The sequence below is a fragment of the Ascaphus truei genome, chromosome 14 (genome assembly GCF_040206685.1).
Source record: "Ascaphus truei isolate aAscTru1 chromosome 14, aAscTru1.hap1, whole genome shotgun sequence".
Classification (NCBI taxonomy): Eukaryota; Metazoa; Chordata; class Amphibia; order Anura; family Ascaphidae; genus Ascaphus; species Ascaphus truei.
The window spans coordinates 51,608,843-51,634,377 of record NC_134496.1 but is presented as its reverse complement, the minus strand read 5'-3'; the positions used below and the strand labels follow the sequence as shown (position 1 = coordinate 51,634,377).

Below are 25,535 nucleotides of genomic sequence, written 5' to 3'. Positions count from 1 at the left end.
TCGCTGTCTCTCATACTGCCCTTGACTCCATCACTCAGACATGATCAGCCGGGCGCTGGGCCCTGAGTTTGGGGGAAGTATTGGGATCATGTTCTTCTTGGCCAATGTGTGTGGCAGTGCCCTGTATATCTGGGACTGGTGGAAAACATCGTGGACATGTCGGGATCTCGCCAGGTAAGACCTATCCATGATGTCTGTGTGTGCCCCTATCGGCATGAAGGTTTGTATAGAATCCACTGGGACATTTTATAGGGTATTTAAAAAACGATGTTTGAATTGTGACCTTCTCTCGTCGAATTTGTCAGAAGTTTATGGTCAGGATTAAAGCCAGTAATAATCATTGATCATTGTTATTTGGACTTCGGAAGTAGAGTTACCCAGTCTGCAGCCAGGGGTTAACTCTTGCATGGTATGTGACGTGAACCCATGAATTTCAGGGAAGGGTTTACCTGGGCATTTAATAATACTGACAAAGAAAGTGAAAAAAAGAATCTTATTGGGAGTAACCCTACCCCATAAAGCTATATAGGGGATTCAGGGAGCTACTAATTATTACATGTACCACCTGCCACTAATATGCTCTCACGTCCGACATATACTGCTGGTCCCTGCACACTATCAGGGTTTGATACTTTTGAAGATGAAACATGTTTGCATAATTCTCCTCCCTCTCTCCTCTCTCTCTCCTCTCTCCTCCCTCCACTCTCTTCCTCTCTCTCTCCTCTCTCTCTCCTCTCTCCTTTCTCTCTCCTCTCTCATCTCTCCTCTCTCTCCTCTCTCTCTCTCTCTCTCCTCTCTCCTCTCTCCTCTCTCTCTCCTCCCTCTCTCCTCCCTCTCTCCTCTCTCCTCCCTCTCTCCTCTCTCCTCTCTCCTTTCTCTCTCCTCTCTCCTCTCTCTCATCATCTCTCCTCCCTCTCTCTCTCTCTCTCTCTCTCTCTCCTCTCTCCTCCCTCTCTCTCTCCTCTCTCCTCTCTCTCTCCTCCTCTCTCCTCTCTCCTCCCTCTCTCTCTCGCTCTCTCTCTCCTCTCTCCTCTCTCTCTCCTCTCTCCTCCCTCCTTCCTCTCTCCTTCTCTCCTCTCCTTCCTTTCACTCTCCTCTCTCTCTCTCCTCTCTCCTCCTCTCTCTCCTCTCTCCTCTCTCTCCCTCTCCTCCTCTCTCTCCCTCTCTCCTCTCTCCTTCCCTCTCTCCTCCCCTCTCTCCTCTCTCTCTCCTCTCTCTCTCCTCTCTCCTCCCTCTCTCTCTCTCTCTCTCTCTCCTTCCTCTCTCCTCTCTCCTCTCTCTCTCTCTCTCTCTCTCTCTCTCTCTCTCTCTCTCTCTCTCTCTCTCTCTCTTCTCTCTCTCTCTCTCTCTCTCTCTCTCCTCTCTCTCTCTCTCTCTCTCTCTCTCTCTCCTCTCTCTCTCTCCTCTCTCCTCCCTCTCTCCTCTCTCCTCCCTCTCTCCTCTCTCCACCCTCTGTCCTCCTGGGTCCCTGACGCTCCCCAATTTACATGAGTAGGAAAGTCTCCCTGAAGTGAAATTGTAGCCTTTGCCAGCGCTGCCTTCGCTCATCAGCGATTCCTCAGCCTTGATGAAGACGCAATGAGATAAACGCTCTCTCCCTGCTTATCTTCCCCCGAGACACAAGTGCCGAGCGCTCTGATCTGCTCTCGGAAATCACAGCTCGTGTCCCTTCTTAAAAATGTTGTTTACTCCTAATTTTCACTAATTTCACGCCAAGCGAGAGACGGACAGCTCGCAATCATGAATACGATGCTGAGAGAGGAGACGCCGCAGTCCTCCACTCTCCGCTGATGGATCTCAGTGTTAAGCCCTTCTCTCTGGAGTGCGTCAGTCCTGATGCACTGCAGGAGTCATGTTATCCTCACATTCTCCCATTCTTTCTGTGCAATTTTCATTTAACTCTTTCTGCACTGGGAGCACGTGGAAGGCATTGCAAGACTGACTCCCCGTGGGGGAGATGGATTAACGCTGAATTGTTTGCTGAACTTCGACCCCCAGTGCAAGTTGTTCTGCGGAAGAGGTTTACGCCATCCCAAAAAGTGGCGGATTGTTCGGTGTCAGCAACATGGAGCAAAATAGTTGCACATCCCATAATAATATGTGCGCCTGATAACTCCTCCTACCGGGAACTCGCAAACTGGCAGCGTAGGGCCCGGGGTACATTGATGAATGAGCCACAGGTCATTTCCGTGTCACCTGCATCAAGTGAATGTCTTGTAAGGTGCCTTACTACTTAGCACCACTTAGTAAATATGCCCTCATTGAGCTACACGTTCCTTCACGGTCAGTCTGGGGCAAATGCAACGGGCCTGAGGTACCGAGGTGTATCAGTCACCCGGCGGCAAAACTGGGGCCCGAGTACTATAGGGTCAGTGTGATTTTTGTCATTTTTGTACCTTGATTGCGCAGCTGGAAAACTTTAATGCTCAGCTCCCTAAGTTACTGTGTTACTATGGTGTTACTATGGTGTTACTATGTTACTATGTATTCGAGGTATAGATTCTGCATTGTGCACTTCTGCTCTGTTACTGTGTTGCTCTGTTACTGTGGTGCTGTTACTGTTACTGTGTTGCTCTGTTACTGTGTTGCTCTGTTACTGTGTTGCTCTGTTACTGTGTTGCTCTGTTACTGTGTTGCTCTGTTACTGTGTTGCTCTGTTACTGTGTTGCTCTGTTACTGTGTTGCTCTGTTACTGTGTTGCTCTGTGCTGTTACTGTTAATGTTACTGTTACTGTGTTGCTCTGTTACTGTGTTGCTCTGTTACTGTGTTGCTTTGTTACTGTGTTGCTCTGTTACTGTGTTGCTCTGTTACTGTGTTGCTCTGTTACTGTGTTGCTGTTACTGTTACTGTTACTGTGTTGCTCTGTTACTGTGTAGGCCTTGGATATGGTAAAAAATACCGCGCCGCGCGGAGCCAGCACACTTGCCTCCTGCATCTGGTGTGTGTGCGGCTTTAGCAGGCGCGTGTGCTGAATTGCAGACGACAGATGAATTGAAGTTTTCGCACTTACAGGAGTGGAGGGCCGGTTATGTGACCGCAAACAGCCAATGGAAGCCAGGGACTAGCCCCGCCTCCCGTCACGCCTCCATCCCGCCTCCTAAGCGTGCTCTCTGCCTCGCCTGACAGGACGCAAAAAAGCTCCTGCTTGAGCAGGCGGGGCAGAGCACAAGCGCTGAGGAGTGCAGCTGGTATTACCATGTCCGCGGCCTTACTGTGTTGCTCTGTTATTGTGTTGCTCTGTTACTGTGTTGCTCTGTTACTGTGGGGGGGGACGGACTTCATGACTGATCTGACTGACGTACTCCAATGTTATTTCCAGCTGAGGCCACTAACAGTGCGATCCACATCCTTCCTCGGTCCTACTGGTACGAGCTGCTTTATGGCACCATCCTGCTCCTCGTCTGCCTCCTCGTCTGCCTGGTCGGCGCCAGTATCTATGCCAAGGCCACCTTCCTGATCTTTATCGTTGTCATGGTGGTTCTGATCACGATCTTCGTTAGCTTCTTTGCCGTGAAGCAGACGTTTGTCCCCCTCGTTATTACAGAGGAGAACGTCACCATGCATCTGAACGGGACCTTCACCGGCTTCAAACTCTCAACCCTCAAAGATAACCTCTACCGTGAGTAACGTAGCATGCACATAACGCCCATCCTGGCGCTGGGCGGTCCCACTGGTCCATGCACAACTGATATATGTAGTGGGTTAATATTGGCTTCTTAAATTGGGATCATATTCATTTCTCTTGGGTCAAGTGATATGTAACTAGGAAAGACGAGAAACCCGCTACATTTCGCTACTCACTTTCCTAGCTATAAATAGATGTGACTGAGCACCACCAGGGTAGTATGGAGGGGATATATAGGTGGGGCGGATCTGTATACAGAAATATCGCTCCAGCAGTGGGATCATTCATTGGCTTGGTCCTGTGTTAGAGGTGATCCAGACTAAAGGGGGTAATGAGTTGAAGTTTATGTAGGGAGGGGATCCAAAATTGATGTGTGTAAGGATCTGATACTTTTAAGAGTGATCCCTTTCAAATCGGTGAGAGGAACAGCTGATAGTTAGAGGGGGATTCTGTATCTTAAGAGAATGATTCCTATAAAGCACGTGGGGGCGACTTGTGTTGTACGTGTGAGTGTGATGAAAATGAAGGTGACACTGCTATATTGAGGGTGAGGTGTGAGACTTGACTTTCACTGCAGCTGCCGCACATCTGGCTGCTATAAGTGGGGTTGTGTGTATTACACTTTACACACACACACACACACACACACACAAGATGTCTTCCAAGAACCGACAATGCTACATCTGATTAAATGCGCTCAGCCACACTACACTTTCTGCTGCACACTGCTGTGTCCGCACTTCTGTACGGTTAGTGAGGGACGCAGAGCGAAATTTCATTTCCCTGATGAATCTTACATTATAACGGTCGAAAGGTCAGGAGAAAATGAAATTAGAAGAGTCCAGAGGGACAGTGACGTGAAGTACAACGCTTCAGACAGCAGCGTTTTGTTAGGAGAGAGGCTGGTACCAGTAATCCTGTGAGACTTCTTAATGTGGGGAGTAAAGACGTCTTCTGCAGGAACAAAACGCCAGGAAAGATGTCTGACGTATCTGAGACAAAGAGGCCCCAAAAAATCTAAATCCAGCGACTAATTATTTAGTATTTATACATTAGTATGTATTATATCTATATTCTGTCTTCGTAAATATGGGTCATTTAGTTCAATACTTTGGCCAAAATATGTAAGCCCACGTCACGGTAAGCAATCTCAGAAGGTCCTACACTACCACGCCACTGTAACCCATCTCCGCAGGTCCTACACTACCACGTCACCGTAACCCATCTCTGCAGGTCCTACATACCACACCACTGTAACCCATCTCCGCAGGTCCTACACTACCACGCCACTGTAACCCATCTCCGCAGGTCCTACACTACCACGTCACCGTAACCCATCTCCGCAGGTCCTACACTACCACGCCACGGTAACCCATCTCCGCAGGTCCTACATACCACACCACTGTAACCCATCTCCGCAGGTCCTACACTACCACGCCACTGTAACCCATCTCCGCAGGTCCTACACTACCACGCCACGGTAACCCATCTCCGCAGGTCCTACACTACCACGCCACTGTAACCCATCTCTGCAGGTCCTACACTACCACACCACTGTAACCCATCTCCGCAGGTCCTACACTACCACGCCACGGTAACCCATCTCCACAGGTCCTACTCTACCACGCCACGGTAACCCATCTCTGCAGGTCCTACACTACCACGCCACGGTAACCCATCTCTGCAGGTCCTACACTACCACGCCACGGTAATCCATCTCTGCAGGTCCTACACTACCACGCCACGGTAACCCATCTCCGCAGGTCCTACACTACCACGCCACGGTAACCCATCTCCGCAGGTCCTACACTACCACGCCACGGTAACCCATCTCCACAGGTCCTACTCTACCACGCCACGGTAACCCATCTCTGCAGGTCCTACACTACCACGCCACGGTAACCCATCTCTGCAGGTCCTACACTACCACGCCACGGGAACCCATCTCCGCAGGTCCTACACTACCACGCCACGGTAACCCATCTCCGCAGGTCCTACACTACCACGCCACGGTAACCCATCTCCGCAGGTCCTACACTACCATGCCACGGTAACCCATCTCCTCAGGTCCTACTCTACCACGGCACGGTAACCCATCTCCGCAATTCCTACACTACCACGCCCCGGTAACCCATCTCTGCAGGTCCTACACTACCACGCCACGGTAACCCATCTCCACAGGTCCTACACTACCACGCCACGGTAACCCATCCCCGCAATTCCTACACTACCACGTCACGGTAACCCATCTCCACAGGTCCTACACTACCACGCCACGGTAACCCATCCCCGCAATTCCTACATTACCACGTCACCGTAACCCATCTCCGCAGGTCCTACACTACCACGCCACGGTAACCCATCTCCGCAGGTTCTACACTACCACGCCACGGTAACCCATCTCCGCAATTCCTACACTACCACGCCACGGTAACCCATCTCCGCAGGTCCTACACTACCACGCCACGGTAACCCATCTCCGCAGGTCCTACACTACCACGCCACGGTAACCCATCTCCGCAGGTCCTACACTACCACGCCACGGTAACCCATCTCAGGTTCTACACTACCACGCCGCGGTAACCCATCTCCGCAGGTCCTACACTACCCCGCCACGGTAACCCATCTCCGCAGGTCCTACACTACCACGCCACGGTAACCCATGTCCGCAGGTCCTACACTACCACGCCACGGTAACCCATCTCCACAGGTCCTACACTACCACGCCACGGGAACCCATCTCCGCAGGTCCTACACAACACTCGCCACGGTAACCCATCTCCACAGGTCCTACACTACCACGCCACGGTAACCCATCTCCACAGGTCCTACACTACCACGCCACGGGAACCCATCTCCGCAGGTCCTACACAACACTCGCCACGGTAACCCATCTCCACAGGTCCTACACTACCACGCCACGGTAACCCATCTCCACAGGTCCTACACTACCACGCCACGGGAACCCATCTCCACAGGTCCTACACTACCACGCCCCGGTAACCCATCTCCGCAGGTCTTACACTACCACGCCACGGTAACCCATCTCCGCAGGTCCTACACTACCATGCCACGGTAACCCATCTCCGCAGGTCCTACAGTACCACGCCACGGTAACCCATCTCCGCAGGTCCTACAGTACCACGCCACGGTAACCCATCTCCGCAGGTCCTACAGTACCACGCCACGGTAACCCATCTCCGCAGGTCCTACACAACACTCGCCACGGTAACCCATCTCCACAGGTCCTACACAACACTCGCCACGGTAACCCATCTCCACAGGTCCTACACAACACTCGCCACGGTAACCCATCTCCTCAGGTCCTACACTACCACGCCACGGTAACCCATCTCCTCAGGTCCTACACTACCACGCCACGGTAACCCATCTCCGCAGGTCCTACACTACCACGCCACAGTAACCCATCTCCGCAGGTCCTACACTACCATGTGTATGTGAGTCAGTCTGCTCTGTGTGTGTGTGTGTGTGTGTATGTGAGTCAGTCTGCTCTGTATGTGTGTGTGTGTGTGTGTGTGTGTGTGTGTGTGTGTGTGTGTGTGTGAGTCAGTCTGCTCTATGTGTGGTGTGTGTGTGTGTGTGTGTGTGTGTGAGTCAGTCTGCTCTGTGTGTGTGTGTGTGTGTGTGTGTGTGTATGTGTGTGTGTGTGAGTCAGTCTGCTGTGTGTGTGTGTGTGTGTGTGTGTGTGTGTGTGTGTGTCAGTCTGCTCTGTGTGTGTGTGTCAGTCTGCTCTATGTGTGGTGTGTGTGTGTGTGTGTGTGTGTGTGTGTGAGTCAGTCTGCTCTGTGTGTATCAGATGCCCCAGTGTGACTCACCTTTCACCACCTCAGGCACTGCTGGTGTTATATCTCCTTCTCTCTGCCCTTAGCTGCGTATGCGGTGGATTACACCACGGGGAGGATGATGAGTTTCACCACGGTCTTCGCTGTCATGTTTAACGGCTGCACCGGGATCATGGCCGGATCCAACATGTCGGGTAAGGAAGGTGCATCCCCCGCCCCCGCCATCTCCCAACGTCCCACCCATAGTGTCTGAGAGGCGCTGCTCAGGAGGGGGTCTCCAGGAGGGGGTCTCCAGGAGGGGGTCTCCAGGAGGGGGTCTCCAGGAGGGGGTCTCCAGGATCTGCACCATCACGGATCTCATTGCCAGGGATTCATGGGCATAATGACTACGCAGCGCTACTCGCTACTCGCTGCGAGATGCCTTTGTAACTGCCCACATTTACTATGCTCGGCTGGGAAGCCGCGCTGCCCCAATCCTGCGCTCTTCCCCAAGTGGCAAGAGAAGGCAGATGGGCAAAAGCGCCAACATGTTCCGTAGCGCAGTATAATAGGGTTGTGTAGGGGACAATATTAACATACACTGGTACAGAGGTAAGGAGGGCACTGCTCCAAGGAGCTTACAATCTAAATACTGGCGTGAAGAGGTGCGATCAACATTCCCGTCTATGCACCAATTGTATGGCAAATAAACATGTTTGTGACCCTTCTTACTGTCGGAGATATTAAGCACATTTATGCGTCGGACTGGTGGGTTTAACAATGCGGCCGCACACCTTGTGTATCACCTTGTGTATTACCTTGTGTAGTACCTTGTGTAGTACCTTGTGTATTACCTTTTGTAGTACCTTGTGTATTACCTTGTGTATCACCTTGTGTATTACCTTGTGTAGTACCTTGTGTAGTACCTTGTGTATCACCTTGTGTATTACCTTGTGTAGTACCTTGTGTATTACCTTGTGTAGTACCTTGTGTATTACCTTGTGTAGTACCTTGTGTAGTACCTTGTGTATTACCTTGTGTAGTACCTTGTGTATTACCTTGTGTAGTACCTTGTGTATTACCTTGTGTAGTACCTTGTGTAGTACCTTGTGTATTACCTTGTGTAGTACACGGGGTGTGGAAATGTGTTTTTAGCTGTGTTTTTTTTTTTCAGGGGATTTAAAGAATCCGAGTTATTCAATCCCCAGGGGAACAATTACTGCGGTGATCTTCACTTACATCATCTACAACGTGCTGTCCCTGATGGTCAGCTGTACCTGTGACAGGTAAGAGGGAGGATAGGACACACAGCTGTACCTGTGACAGGTAGGAGAGAGGATAGGACAAACAGCTGTACCTGTGACAGGTAGGAGAGAGGATAGGACACACAGCTGTACCTGTGACAGGTAAGAGGGAGGATAGGACACACAGCTGTACCTGTGACAGATAGGAGGGAGATTAACACACACAGCTGTACCTGTGACAGATAGGAGAGAGGATAGGACACACAGCTGTACCTGTGACAGGTAGGAGAGAGGATAGGACACACAGCTGTACCTGTGACAGATAGGAGAGAGGATAGGACACACAGCTGTACCTGTGACAGGTAAGAGGGAGGATAGGACACACAGCTGTACCTGTGACAGATAGGAGAGAGGATAGGACACACAGCTGTACCTGTGACAGATAGGAGAGAGGATAGGACACACAGCTGTACCTGTGACAGGTAGGAGAGAGGGTAGGACACACAGCTGTACCTGTGACAGGTAAGAGGGGGGATAGGACACACAGCTGTACCTGTGACAGGTAGGAGAGAGGATAGGACACACAGCTGTACCTGTGACAGGTAGGAGGGAGAGTAACACACACAGCTGTACCTGTGACAGGTAGGAGAGAGGATAGGACACACTATGTACCTGTGACAGGTAGGATGGAGAGTAACACACAGCTGTACCTGTGACAGGTAGGATGGAGAGTAACACACAGCTGTACCTGTGACAGTTAGGATGGAGAGTAACACACAGCTGTACCTGTGTTGCATAGGTAGTTCTGGCAGAATTCCCGGTGCTGTGTATGGAACACCAGTACAAGCTCAGGGGATCTGTCGAGAAGCTTACAATCTAATGTAGTGACTGAGTCCAGAACACGCCAGCCAAGTCACCATAATTATTACATAGACTTCCAGAAACTTCACGGAAATAATGTATCATTTTTTCCCTTTTTATCTGGAAAAAAAAGATCCCTCGTATTATCCCTAAAGCAGGTCAGCCTTTGAATGTGTATTCTTTATTAATTAGTAATACATTTCAGGGAAAGGAACATTTATCTAAGCAACAATAAGTGTGTCCGCACGCAGCCCATCCCACTCCCCCGTCACCCCTCCCCCCACGCACCCCTCCCCCCACGCACCCCTCCCCCCACGCACCCCTCCCCCCCCCCCCACACACACACACACTTTCAATGCATTTTTCATTAAGCTGATCGCAACAAGCTCACCGGAAACCATACAAGTAAGTGCACGTTAATGAGTAAGAGCCCTGACACTGACAGAGAACTTCGTACAACGCATGTTTGTGTTTCTGGGACCGCTCAGAGCCACAGTCTGCACTAATCGCGGTGTTTTTGCATTTTATTTCTTCTTTCCCTTTCCAACGCTGCTTTTATCTCTAAAAACCAAATTCTTTGTGCAGGATGTTAGAAGGGTTTGAAATGTTAATATTAAAGTGTGCGGCATACGGTGGTAACCTCAGACTCTAGCGCAGGGGGCGGGGCCAACTCCACTCCTGCAGGTCAGGTTTTAAGGAAACGTTGTTGAAGACTGAGCCACTAATTGAGCTGAAGCAGGGATCAGGGACTACCTTAATACCTAACCTGTTGGTGGCCTTGAGGACTTGAGTTGGCCCCGCCCCCTGCGCTAGAAAGTGAGAAAATGATTATTTTTAGCGCGTAGGACATGCTCAGAGGGCACGAAATGATCATGATATGAGTTAAACGCCTATGGACTTCTAGGGGGAGGGGGGGGCGCTGCTTTAACACCTTCAAAATAATTCACTGCCACCCCCACTTGAAGTAATAGGATGCGACAGATTTGGGGGGCCCCTGTCCCGCATATTCCGATCAGCCGTCCTTTCCATGCAGATCCGGCACACGCACACGCGTGTCACGCGACCTTCCTTTGGGAGCTGCCAATTCCAATCAGCGGAGGAGCCGCGCGCTCTGCTTGTGATGTGACGGTGATGTCACCGCGGTTCTCGCGGGCAGGCACGCGGAACCGTCCTGGCAATTAAAACGTCGCCATCGTTTATCTCCTGACTCGTCCCGCTCATTGCATTGGATATGACGGCTCTCCCCCTGGGGGACTGCATGAGTCGAGGCGAACGCCTCACGCAGCTGCCAGGGCTGGGGAGGGGAGGTTGGGGGGTTTGGGGCACTGCTTCTGACCTCCCGAGCGGTCGGGGAGCAGGGTGTGCGGCTGCATTATCCCAGCACTGTGTACATTGCTGATAGAAATGGGAGCTCTGAAATGAAAGGGATTATAAGGACAAGGCGCGTGGCGGGCGTCAGACTGAAGGATTTGAGGAGCGCGCGGACCTTGCGCCGCTGCAATAACTGACATGAAAACATAATCATACATATTAATCATATTAGTGCAGGCGCGTCCCACGCCCGTCCTCAAGGGCCACCAACAGGTCAGGTTTTCATGATATCCCTGCTTCAGCACAGGGGGCTCAGTCTTTGACTGAGCCACTGATTGGACCACCTGTGCTGACGCAGGGATATCCTGAAAACCTGACCTGTTGATGCCCCTGGAGGACTGGAGTTGGCCAGCCCTGTATTAGTAGTATTTTTAATAAATGGCTTTTATTCTTCCTTTTGTATGGATAGTGTAAAGATTGTTCGCAGTTATTGCAGCTCGTGAGTTCTGCGTCCAAACTAACAGAGACGGGGACACAATGTTCTCCCGAGCAAAAATCTAAAGAATGGGTTATTTCAACATGTTTATCACCCCGAAAAGTGCACTACACTGAAAATCTGTATTTGGAACTTTTTGGGGGGAATTGTGCTTAATATCTGGTTACAGAATGCACCTTCCGTCTGTATATATTTAAGTGACAGAATACAGTTCCTCCCTTGTGCCAGTATTGGCCGTGCCTTCGCTACGTGCTGTTACGTTATTCTCTCGGAATATTTCAGATTCATCACCCCGGGGGCAGCGCATTAGCAGGGGGTCACTTCTCCCGCGCTGTACGAAAGCACCGGTAACCCTGATAAAACGGTCGCTTTGTCCAGGAAGTTCAGGTGCGCTGTTTTAATAGAGCCAAAGTGTCCAGGTGTAACCCCCGCCAGCTCCGGAATAAACACAATCTTTAAAAGGATTTCATTTTTTTTAGATAAATATCCTCGTTCACATCCAGCGCTCGGCTTTTCTGCATTCCTGCTTTCTCTCTCATTTGTTTAGCGATAAGTACCTTTTAATTTTCCAGTTTTTCATGTTGTATCGATGTACTTGCTCTAATAGCTCGCAACTCGGAGATGGCGTAGGAGGAGTTGCAGCAGCGAAACATAGGAAATCTTAGTAGCTAATACAGCATATTTTACATGTATTTTTTAATTCAACTCTTAATGCTATTTTAATGAGTTTTAAAGCATCCTGTGATTTCTAGATCAGGCTTTAGCCACCTCCCCGGCAGTGCAAGATCTTTGCAACACTTTCCTGTTTGTGATAATTTGTTGCCAATGTCCCCAGCACTTTGAGCTGCAAACTGTAACAAGAGATAATGTTACCTTAGTAATATCAAGATACATTGTAGCTGCTGAGGTAGGCTGAGTCCATAGACATTTCTCCCGTGCGGAGGCGTGCGGAGGCTGAGGGAAAGCGGGTGCTTTCCCTGGCCTTCCTACGCGCGCCGTCCGGGGGCGTGTCTATGGGCGGGCCTGTGACGTCACGGAGCTGGTTCGCCATCATTGGGCAAACCGCTCACGTGACCGGCCCTCCGCTCCCCTCAGCGCATAAATAAATAAAAAATTGGACTGCTATGCCTCCCTCCGCACGCCTGCGGAAGCGTGCGCGAGCCCCTGCAAAAGCCGCTCTCATTGCGGCTGCAGGGGCTCACTGGTGAGCGCGGGTCAGCGGCTAAGCGCTGACCATGCCCGCGGCCTTACACTGAAGGATTAATTTGGAATTGAAAGGCAGCCATTATGTTGGGCACACAATCAGGATTCTGACAGATGTATAGCAGCAGCACCAGACGATTGCCCGCTTAGGTGAGAATGCAGAATGATAAATTGCCACGTGCGTTACATACACAAATAAGAAGACGAGAAGGGGAATGTTGTATTGCAGCGCCGACACGGGCCGGAGCCTAAGGAGGAACGCGTTTAATTCTGTGTCCGTGCAGCAATGTTATTCCTTATTTCTGCAGCATAAAACCCCCCAGATCTGCATGAACATGACGCGTTCTGCGCCAGGTTAGCCACGGCCTTCCTTTTCATACCCCCCGTGAGATTGTGTAGCGTTCTACCCTCCTTGGTGTGACTCTCCTCGCTTCCTGTACCTGCCGAGTAACAGGCGCCATCACGTGTACGAAGAATTTCTTTTAACGCCCGGCGATAAACCAAACGCCCGAAGTTCCCGGCGGATTCCTGCTCCGTATCACAGGTTCCTAGTGCGCCCTGGTTTTGTGGCAGAGCGGCGTCCTGACGCCCAGGGGGTCACCCTTTATTCATACAGGTTAGGAAGAAAACCTTGGTGGCACTGTGCCCGGGGGGTCTGGGAAGGTCAAACACAAAGATCTGAAACACCTCTGACCTTGCAGCCGGAACAGGCCTTTTATATACCACGTGATATATTGGGGCCGGGTTTTTGTGGACACTCAATGTACTTTTCACGTTCACTTTATGAGGGTCTCTCCTGGAATTAACTTTTAGTGCGAGGGGCACTGCCCGCCCCAACGCCATCTTTTTTTAACAACCTATTTGTTTGGAGGAGCGTCTGCCTGATGGCTCTCATCAGACATGGCTGAGACGGGCCTGTTATGGGAGAGGACAAGGTCACGGTTAACTCCTTTGCTGCCAGAAACACAGGATCCATGGCAAGTAAAGGGTTAGTTATTTGTGGCTTGCTTTGAACATTTTCTCCGTGAGACGTCTTGTTTCACATTCATGTGCTGAAGAACTAAACCAGGAGTGGTCAACTGCAGTCCTCAAGGGCCAGCAACAGGTCAGATTTTCAGGGTATTCCTGCTTCAGCACAGGTGGCTCAATCAGTGGCTCATTCAACAACTGAGTGACTGATTGAGCCAGCTGTGCTGAAGCAGGGATATCCTGAAAACCTGACCTGTTGGTGGCCTTTGAGGACTGGCCTCTCTTGAGCTAGGCCATGTGTTAGAAGGCAAAGATTTGCACATGTTAACCTTGTGTTTGCATGTTAAGGACGACTCTTCTGCTTTTAGGGAATAAGGCTTGTTCCGATAATTGCCCATTCTTCCCCCCGCGACACGCGTTCATTCTGTAGTGGTGTGAAGGGACACGATGATACATAGAGGGTATTCATTAAACTGAGATCGTGACATTCAGGTCACTGCCACAGTGACGCTCCCACTGACCTCACCGGAGTTTCCCGGGGTAGCACCCCAGTCGGCACTAGAACAGATGAATGAATAACTCCCATAGTTTTACTGTGGTCACTGTCATTGTGTCTGTCCTGGGATGGGCACGATGTGTGCCCTGTGTCACCAGGGTAAGGGAGACTCGGGGGGGGGGGGGGGGGATTACAGAATGACCCTTCTTGCTGTGTCACACAGTTCTGTGGGAAATTGTGCAAATGTTTAAGGAAATTCCCGCAAAGGTGACAAGTTTGGACAAACTTTTTTGACATTATTCACACTGTTACCTCTGCACATCGGCGTCTTCTCGTGTGCAACATACATTAACATTCCTAGCGCCAGTGAGCGTCTCCTGCACTGGAATAAGTGTTTCATACGATCTTTGTATCAGCACAAGAAGGGATGGACTTTATAAGGGGGCATTTCTTTCACTATGAGTTGCTGTGTCATACTGCAGGATATTAAAGTCCTGATGTCCCCCTGTCAGTCTGTAGCAACAGGGTCATAAGTCGCCGTATCTCTGTGTCATTGTGTCGCCCTGCAGTGGGAGCGCTACACTACATGTGCTGCACATCACTTCTGTCTGTGTCACTGTGTCGCCCTGCAGTGGGAGCGCTACACTACATGTACTGCACATCACTTCTATCTGTGTCATTGTGTCGCCCTGCAGTGGGAGCGCTACACTACATGTACTGCACATCACTTCTGTCTGTGTCACTGTGTCGCCCTGCAGTGGGAGCGCTACACTACATGTACTGCACATCACTTCTGTCTGTGTCACTGTGTCGCCCTGCAGTGGGAGCGCTACACTACATGTACTGCACATCACTCTATCTGTGTCATTGTGTCACCCTGCAGTGGGAGTGCTACACTACATGTACTGCACATCACTTCTGTCTGTGTCATTGTGTCACCCTGCAGTGGGAGCGCTACACTACATGTACTGCACATCACTTCTGTCTGTGTCACTGTGTCGCCCTGCAGTGGGAGCGCTACACTACATGTACTGCACATCACTCTATCTGTGTCATTGTGTCACCCTGCAGTGGGAGTGCTACACTACATGTACTGCACATCACTTCTGTCTGTGTCACTGTGTCACCCTGCAGTGGGAGCGCTACACCACATGTACTGCACATCACTTCTGTCTGTGTCACTGTGTCGCCCTGCAGTGGGAGCGCTACACTACATGTACTGCACATCACTTCTATCTGTGTCATTGTGTCGCCCTGCAGTGGGAGCGCTACACTACATGTACTGCACATCACTTCTGTCTGTGTCACTGTGTCGCCCTGCAGTGGGAGCGCTACACTACATGTACTGCACATCACTCTATCTGTGTCATTGTGTCACCCTGCAGTGGGAGTGCTACACTACATGTACTGCACATCACTTCTGTCTGTGTCACTGTGTCGCCCTGCAGTGGGAGCGCTACACTACATGTACTGCACATCACTTCTGTCTGTGTCACTGTGTCGCCCTGCAGTGGGAGCGCTACACTACATGTACTGCACATCACTCTATCTGTGTCATTGTGTCACCCTGCAGTGGGAGTGCTACACTACATGTACTGCACATCACTTCTGTCTGTGTCACTGTGTCACCCTGCAGTGGGAGCGCTACACCACATGTACTGCACATCACTTCTGTCTGTGTCACTGTGTCGCCCTGCAGTGGGAGCGCTACACTACATGTACTGCACATCACTTCTATCTGTGTCATTGTGTCGCCCTGCAGTGGGAGCGCTACACTACATGTACTGCACATCACTTCTGTCTGTGTCACTGTGTCGCCCTGCAGTGGGAGCGCTACACTACATGTACTGCACATCACTCTATCTGTGTCATTGTGTCACCCTGCAGTGGGAGTGCTACACTACATGTACTGCACATCACTTCTGTCTGTGTCATTGTGTCACCCTGCAGTGGGAGCGCTACACTACATGTACTGCACATCACTTCTGTCTGTGTCACTGTGTCGCCCTGCAGTGGGAGCGCTACACTACATGTACTGCACATCACTTCTGTCTGTGTCACTGTGTCGCCCTGCAGTGGGAGCGCTACACTACATGTACTGCACATCACTCTATCTGTGTCATTGTGTCACCCTGCAGTGGGAGTGCTACACTACATTTACTGCACATCACTTCTGTCTGTGTCACTGTGTCACCCTGCAGTGGGAGCGCTACCCTACATGTACTGCACATCACTTCTATCTGTGTCACTGTGTCACCCTGCAGTGGGAGCGCTACACTACATGTACTGCACATCACTCTATCTGTGTCATTGTGTCACCCTGCAGTGGGAGTGCTACACTACATGTACTGCACATCACTCTATCTGTGTCATTGTGTCACGCTGCAGTGGGAGTGCTACACTACATGTACTGCACATCACTTCTATCTGTGTCACTGTGTCACCCTGCAGTGGGAGTGCTACACTACATGTACTGCACATCACTTCTATCTGTGTCACTGTGTCACCCTGCAGTGGGAGTGCTACACTACATGTACTGCACATCACTCTATCTGTGTCACTGTGTCACCCTGCAGTGGGAGTGCTACACTACATGTACTGCACATCACTTCTGTCTGTGTCACTGTGTCGCCCTGCAGTGGGAGCGCTACACTACATGTACTGCACATCACTTCTATCTGTGTCACTGTGTCACCCTGCAGTGGGAGCGCTACACTACATGTACTGCACATCACTTCTGTCTGTGTCACTGTGTCACCCTGCAGTGGGAGCGCTACACTACATGTACTGCACATCACTTCTGTCTGTGTCACTGTGTCACCCTGTAGTGGGACCGCTACACTACATGTACTGCACATCACTTCTATCTGTGTCATTGTGTCACCCTGCAGTGGGAGCGCTACACTACATTTACTGCACATCACTTCTGTCTGTGTCATTGTGTCGCCCTGCAGTGGGAGCGCTACACTACATGTACTGCACATCACTTCTATCTGTGTCATTGTGTCACCCTGCAGTGGGAGTGCTACACTACATGTACTGCACATCACTTCTATCTGTGTCATTGTGTCACCCTGCAGTGGGAGTGCTACACTACATTTACTGCACATCACTTCTGTCTGTGTCATTGTGTCGCCCTGCAGTGGGAGCGCTACACTACATGTACTGCACATCACTTCTGTCTGTGTCACTGTGTCACCCTGCAGTGGGAGCGCTACACTACATGTACTGCACATGACTTCTATCTGTGTCATTGTGTCACCCTGCAGTGGGAGTGCTACACTACATGTACTGCACATCACTTCTGTCTGTGTCATTGTGTCACCCTGCAGTGGTAGTGCTACACTACATGTACTGCACATCACTTCTATCTGTGTCACTGTGTCACCCTGCAGTGGGAGCGCTACACTACATGTACTGCACATCACTTCTGTCTGTGTCACTGTGTCACCCTGCAGTGGGAGCGCTACACTACATGTACTGCACATCACTTCTGTCTGTGTCACTGTGTCACCCTGCAGTGGGAGTGTTACACTACATGTACTGCACATCACTTCTGTCTGTGTCACTGTGTCACCCTGCAGTGGGAGCGCTACACTACATGTACTGCACATCACTTCTGTCTGTGTCACTGTGTCACCCTGCAGTGGGAGTGTTACACTACATGTACTGCACATCACTTCTGTCTGTGTCACTGTGTCACCCTGCAGTGGGAGTGTTACACTACATGTACTGCACATCACTTCTGTCTGTGTCACTGTGTCACCCTGCAGTGGGAGCGCTACACTACATTTACTGCACATGACTTCTGTCTGTGTCATTGTGTCGCCCTGCAGTGGGAGCGCTACACTACATGTACTGCACATCACTCTATCTGTGTCATTGTGTCACCCTGCAGTGGGAGCGCTACACTACATGTACTGCACATCACTTCTGTCTGTGTCACTGTGTCACCCTGTAGTGGGAGCGCTACACTACATGTACTGCACATCACTTCTGTCTGTGTCATTGTGTCACCATGCAGTGAGAGCGCTACACTACATTTACTGCACATCACTTCTGTCTGTGTCATTGTGTCACCCTGCAGTGGGAGTGCTACCCTACATTTACTGCACATGACTTCTGTCTGTGTCATTGTGTCGCCCTGCAGTGGGAGCGCTACACCACATGTACTGCACATCACTTCTGTCTGTGTCATTGGGTCACCCTGCAGTGGGAGCGCTACACTACATTTACTGCACATGACTTCTGTCTGTGTCACTGTGTCACCCTGCAGTGGGAGCGCTACACTACATGTACTGCACATCACTTCTATCTGTGTCACTGTGTCACCCTGCAGTGGGAGTGCTACACTACATGTACTGCACATCACTCTATCTGTGTCATTGTGTCACCCTGCAGTGGGAGCGCTACACTACATGTACTGCACATTACTTCTGTCTGTGTCACTGTGTCACCCTGCAGTGGGAGTGCTACACTACATTTACTGCACATCACTTCTATCTGTGTCACTGTGTCACCCTGCAGTGGGAGCGCTACACTAGATTTACTGCACATCACTTCTATCTGTGTCATTGTGTCACCCTGCAGTGGGAGCGCTACACTACATGTACTGCACATCACTCTATCTGTGTCACTGTGTCACCCTGCAGTGGGAGTGCTACACTACATGTACTGCACATCACTCTATCTGTGTCATTGTGTCACCCTGCAGTGGGAGCGCTACACTACATTTACTGCACATCACTTCTATCTGTGTCATTGTGTCGCCCTGCAGTGGGAGTGCTACAATACATTTACTGCACATCACTTCTATCTGTGTCATTGTGTCACCCTGCAGTGGGAGCGCTACACTACATGTACTGCACATCACTTCTATCTGTGTCATTGTGTCACCCTGCAGTGGGAGCGCTACACTACATTTACTGCACATCACTCTATCTGTGTCATTGTGTCACCCTGCAGTGGGAGTGGTACACTACATGTACTGCACATCACTTCTATCTGTGTCATTGTGTCACCCTGCAGTGGGAGCGCTACACTACATGTACTGCACATCACTTCTATCTGTGTCATTGTGTCACCCTGCAGTGGGAGCGCTACACTACATTTACTGCACATCACTCTATCTGTGTCACTGTGTCACCCTGCAGTGGGAGCGCTACACTACATGTACTGCACATCACTCTATCTGTGTCATTGTGTCACCCTGCAGTGGGAGTGCTACACTACATGTACTGCACATCACTTCTATCTGTGTCATTGTGTCACCCTGCAGTGGGAGCGCTACACTACATTTACTGCACATCACTCTATCTGTGTCACTGTGTCACCCTGCAGTGGGAGTGCTACACTACATGTACTGCACATCACTTCTATCTGTGTCATTGTGTCACCCTGCAGTGGGAGCGCTACACTAGATTTACTGCACATCACTCTATCTGTGTCATTGTGTCACCCTGCAGTGGGAGCGCTACACTACATTTACTGCACATCACTCTATCTGTGTCACTGTGTCGCCCTGCAGTGGGAGTGCTACACTACATGTACTACACATGACTTCTATCTGTGTCATTGTGTCACCCTGATGTGGGAGTGCTACACTACATTTACTGCACATCACTCTATCTGTGTTATTGTGTCACCCTACAGTGGGAGCGCTACACTACATGTACTGCACATTACTTCTGTCTGTGTCACTGTGTCACCCTGCAGTGGGAGTGCTACACTACATTTACTGCACATCACTTCTATCTGTGTCACTGTGTCACCCTGCAGTGGGAGCGCTACACTAGATTTACTGCACATCACTTCTATCTGTGTCATTGTGTCACCCTGCAGTGGGAGCGCTACACTACATGTACTGCACATCACTCTATCTGTGTCACTGTGTCACCCTGCAGTGGGAGTGCTACACTACAGTACATGTACTGCACATCACTCTATCTGTGTCATTGTGTCACCCTGCAGTGGGAGCGCTACACTACATTTACTGCACATCACTTCTGTCTGTGTCACTGTGTCGCCCTGCAGTGGGAGTGCTACAATACATTTACTGCACATCACTTCTATCTGTGTCATTGTGTCACCCTGCAGTGGGAGCGCTACACTACATGTACTGCACATCACTTCTATCTGTGTCATTGTGTCACCCTGCAGTGGGAGCGCTACACTACATTTACTGCACATCACTCTATCTGTGTCATTGTGTCACCCTGCAGTGGGAGTGGTACACTACATGTACTGCACATCACTTCTATCTGTGTCATTGTGTCACCCTGCAGTGGGAGCGCTACACTACATGTACTGCACATCACTTCTATCTGTGTCATTGTGTCACCCTGCAGTGGGAGCGCTACACTACATTTACTGCACATCACTCTATCTGTGTCACTGTGTCACCCTGCAGTGGGAGCGCTACACTACATGTACTGCACATCACTCTATCTGTGTCATTGTGTCACCCTGCAGTGGGAGTGCTACACTACATGTACTGCACATCACTTCTATCTGTGTCATTGTGACACCCTGCAGTGGGAGTGCTACACTACATTTACTGCACATCACTCTATCTGTGTCACTGTATCGCCCTGCAGTGGGAGCGCTACACTACATGTACTGCACATCACTTCTATCTGTGTCATTTTGTCACCCTGCAGTGGGAGTGCTACACTACATGTACTGCACATCACTTCTATCTGTGTCATTGTGTCACCCTGCAGTGGGAGCGCTACACTACATTTACTGCACATCACTCTATCTGTGTCACTGTGTCACCCTGCAGTGGGAGTGCTACACTACATGTACTGCACATCACTTCTATCTGTGTCATTGTGTCACCCTGCAGTGGGAGCGCTACACTAGATTTACTGCACATCACTCTATCTGTGTCATTGTGTCACCCTGCAGTGGGAGCGCTACACTACATTTACTGCACATCACTCTATCTGTGTCACTGTGTCGCCCTGCAGTGGGAGTGCTACACTACATGTACTACACATGACTTCTATCTGTGTCATTGTGTCACCCTGATGTGGGAGTGCTACACTACATTTACTGCACATCACTCTATCTGTGTTATTGTGTCACCCTACAGTGGGAGCGCTACACTACATGTACTGCACATCACTTCTATCTGTGTCATTGTGTCACCCTGCAGTGGGAGCGCTACACTACATTTACTGCACATCACTCTATCTGTGTCATTGTGTCACCCTGCAGTGGGAGCGCTACACTACATGTACTGCACATCACTTCTATCTGTGTCATTGTGTCACCCTGCAGTGGGAGCGCTACACTACATTTACTGCACATCACTCTATCTGTGTCACTGTGTCACCCTGCAGTGGGAGTGCTACACTACATTTACTGCACATCACTTCTGTCTGTGTGATTGTGTCACCCTGCAGTGGGAGTGCTACCCTACATGTACTGCACATCACTTCTATCTGTGTCATTGTGTCACCCTGCAGTGGGAGTGCTACACTACATGTACTGCACATCACTTCTATCTGTGTCATTGTGTCACCCTGCAGTGGGAGCGCTACACTACATTTACTGCACATCACTCTATCTGTGTCACTGTGTCACCCTGCAGTGGGAGCGCTACACTACATGTACTGCACATCACTCTATCTGTGTCATTGTGTCACCCTGCAGTGGGAGTGCTACACTACATGTACTGCACATCACTTCTATCTGTGTCATTGTGTCACCCTGCAGTGGGAGCGCTACACTACATTTACTGCACATCACTCTATCTGTGTCATTGTGTCACCCTGCAGTGGGAGCGCTACACTACATGTACTGCACATCACTCTATCTGTGTCACTGTGTCGCCCTGCAGTGGGAGTGCTACACTACATGTACTACACATGACTTCCATCTGTGTCATTGTGTCACCCTGATGTGGGTAGAATAGATCCAATTTTATGTAACGAACAATTCAATTTCGGCGTTTCTCTTTGTAACGCTCAAATGAAAAAGAAATCGGGTGGATTACAGTGCTCGGTCTGGGGGCAGTGTGCACCGTACCCCGCTTAGCCCTCACATTGATGCTCTGCCTGGGGGCAGTGTGCATGTTTGGGTAGCACCGTACCCCGCTTAGCCCTCACATTGATGCTCTGCCTGGGGGCAGTGTGCATGGTTTGGGGAGCACCGTACCCCGCTTAGCCCTCACATTGATGCTCTGCCTGGGGGCAGTGTGCATGGTTTGGGGAGCACCGTACCCCGCTTAGCTCTCACATTGATGCTCTGCTGGGGGGCAGTGTGCACGTTTGGGGAGCACCGTACCCCGCTTAGCTCTCACATTGATGCTCTGCCTCGGGGCAGTGTGCGTGTTTGGGGAGCACCGTACCCCGCTTAGCTCTCACATTGATGCTCTGCCTGGGGGCAGTGTGCATGTTTGGGTAGCACCGTACCCCGCTTAGCTCTCACATTGATGCTCTGCCTGGGGGCAGTGTGCATGTTTGGGTAGCACCGTACCCCGCTTAGCCCTCACATTGATGCTCTGCCTGGGGGCAGTGTGTGTGTTTGGGGAGCACCGTACCCCGCTTAGCCCTCACATTGATGCTGTGCCTGGGGGCAGTGTGCATGGTTTGGGGAGCACCGTACCCCGCTTAGCTCTCACATTGATGCTGTGCCTGGGGGCAGTGTGCATGGTTTGGGGAGCACCGTACCCCGCTTAGCCCTCACATTGATGCTCTGCCTGGGGGCAGTGTGCATGTTTGGGTAGCACCGTACCCCGCTTAGCTCTCACATTGATGCTCTGCCTGGGGGCAGTGTGCATGGTTTGGGGAGCACCGTACCCCGCTTAGCTCTCACATTGATGCTCTGCTGGGGGGCAGTGTGCATGTTTGGGGAGCACCGTACCCCGCTTAGCTCTCACATTGATGCTCTGCCTGGGGGCAGTGTGCATGTTTGGGTAGCACCGTACCCCGCTTAGCTCTCACATTGATGCTCTGCCTGGGGGCAGTGTGCATGTTTGGGTAGCACCGTACCCCGCTTAGCCCTCACATTGATGCTCTGCCTGGGGGCAGTGTGCATGGTTTGGGTAGCACCGTACCCCGCTTAGCCCTCACATTGATACTGTGCCTGGGGGCAGTGTGCGTGTTTGGGGAGCACCGTACCCCGCTTAGCTCTCACATTGATGCTCTGCCTGGGGGCAGTGTGCGTGTTTGGGGAGCACCGTACCCCGCTTAGCTCTCACATTGATGCTCTGCCTGGGGGCAGTGTGCATGGTTTGGGTAGCACCGTACCCCGCTTAGCCCTCACATTGATGCTCTGCCTGGGGGCAGTGTGCATGTTTGGGGAGCACCGTACCCCGCTTAGCTCTCACATTGATGCTCTGCCTGGGGGCAGTGTGCATGTTTGGGGAGCACCGTACCCCGCTTAGCTCTCACATTGATGCTCTGCCTGGGGGCAGTGTGCATGGTTTGGGGAGCACCGTACCCCGCTTAGCTCTCACATTGATACTGTGCCTGGGGGCAGTGTGCATGTTTGGGGAGCACCGTACCCCGCTTAGCCCTCACATTGATGCTCTGCCTGGGGGCAGTGTGTGTGTTTGGGAAGCACCGTACCCCGCTTAGCTCTCACATTGATGCTCTGCCTGGGGGCAGTGTGTGTGTTTGGGGAGCACCGTACCCCGCTTAGCTCTCACATTGATGCTCTGCCTGGGGGCCGTGTGCGTGTTTGGGTAGCACCGTACCCCGCTTAGCTCTCACATTGATGCTCTGCCTGGGGGCAGTGTGCGTGTTTGGGTAGCACCGTACCCCGCTTAGCTCTCACATTAATGCTCTGCCTGGGGGCAGTGTGCATGGTTTGGGTAGCACCGTACCCCGCTTAGCCCTCACATTGATACTCTGCCTGGGGGCAGTGTGCGTGTTTGGGGAGCACCGTACCCCGCTTAGCTCTCACATTGATGCTCTGCCTGGGGGCAGTGTGCATGTTTGGGGAGCACCGTACCCCGCTTAGCTCTCACATTGATGCTCTGCCTGGGGGCCGTGTGCATGGTTTGGGGAGCACCGTACCCCGCTTAGCTCTCACATTGATGCTCTGCCTGGGGGCCGTGTGCATGTTTGGGTAGCACCGTACCCCGCTTAGCTCTCACATTGATGCTCTGCCTGGGGGCAGTGTGCGTGTTTGGGGAGCACCGTACCCCGCTTAGCTCTCACATTGATGCTCTGCCTGGGGGCAGTGTGCATGGTTTGGGTAGCACCGTACCCCGCTTATCTCTCACATTGATGCTCTGCCTGGGGGCAGTGTGCATATTTGGGTAGCACCGTACCCCGCTTAGCTCTCACATTGATGCTCTGCCTGGGGGCAGTGTGCATGGTTTGGGTAGCACCGTACCCCGCTTAGCTCTCACATTGATGCTCTGCCTGGGGGCAGTGTGCATGTTTGGGTAGCACCGTACCCCGCTTAGCTCTCACATTGATGCTCTGCCTGGGGGCAGTGTGCATGTTTGGGGAGCACCGTACCCCGCTTAGCTCTCACATTGATGCAGTTACTGATTCTGACACCTTGTTTTATCACGATGTATTGCCCATTGGAAAGGGCACTCACAGCAATTCTGAGCAAGCTTTTAGAGCTGTGATTAAATATTCAGTATGCCCATCGCTGGCTACTATTAATACAAAATACATCTTGTTTAATAGGGTCTGCTTCTTCCAAGGTTCCTCTAGGAAGGGATGCTGTTACAGCCTTTCTTTTTTTATAATCGGAGGACACAGAACATAATCTTTGTAAAGTCATTTAGAAGTCACTGACTAAGACTGAACACCTAACACCATAATAATAATAATAATAATAATAATAATAGCTAATTGTACGCAGCGCTTTACAGAGACATTTTAAAGTGACTTGCCCAAGGTCACAAGGAGCCGACACCGGGAATTGAACCAGGTTCCCCCTCTGAGCCACCACTCCTTCTCATCACTTCTCATCACTAGCTTCCCTCCGCACCAGCAACCCCCTCCACCCACACGTCTCATACAGGTCCCAACCCCTGCCTTAAGCCAGAATTGTACAGCATACCGTGCTGCCACTGCAAGCAGGGATTCTGGGTAATGACATGCAAATGAGCACTCAGTGTCACTTTTTGCTTTTTAGACACTTTAACATGGATCCCGTGAAGTTTCTGCCCGCCGTATTACACAAAGCCTGGGTTACAGAAGGGCATGGCATGCCAACCTATGCAGTGTCGCTGTACTGCATTACTATGGCAGAGCATTATGCTGCATTAATAGCGGTGAAACCCAAGTGAGCGAGATTAGGAGGTTCCGGACCTAATCCTCACATGTTCTAGAGCTGCAGTCCCCAACCTTCTTTACATCGCGCTCTCCCTGCTGGAGAATGTTTGTTCCGTTAACTCCTAATGAATAAATCTTATCGCCGACTCATCGAGCTATTCTCACAAACCTGTGTGAGCGATCCCAGGCAGTATATAGTGTCCTGAGCTTGTGGGGGAAACACACGCTTAATAACGCCCCACACTGTGTGCCCGATCCCAGGCAGTATATAGTGTCCTGAGCTTGTGGGGGAAACACA

General features: G+C 51.0%; 1 protein-coding gene across 1 annotated transcript in view; it reads left to right on the top strand.

Annotated features, from left to right (window-relative positions):
* Positions 1-25,535, top strand: part of LOC142466154 (solute carrier family 12 member 9-like) — a 149,410-nt gene that overhangs the window by 35,022 nt on the left and 88,853 nt on the right. Inside the window, 5 exon segments of the mRNA XM_075570974.1 lie at positions 39-125; positions 128-174; positions 3,326-3,620; positions 7,516-7,623; positions 8,583-8,694. Coding sequence (XP_075427089.1) covers positions 39-125; positions 128-174; positions 3,326-3,620; positions 7,516-7,623; positions 8,583-8,694 — 649 coding nt within the window.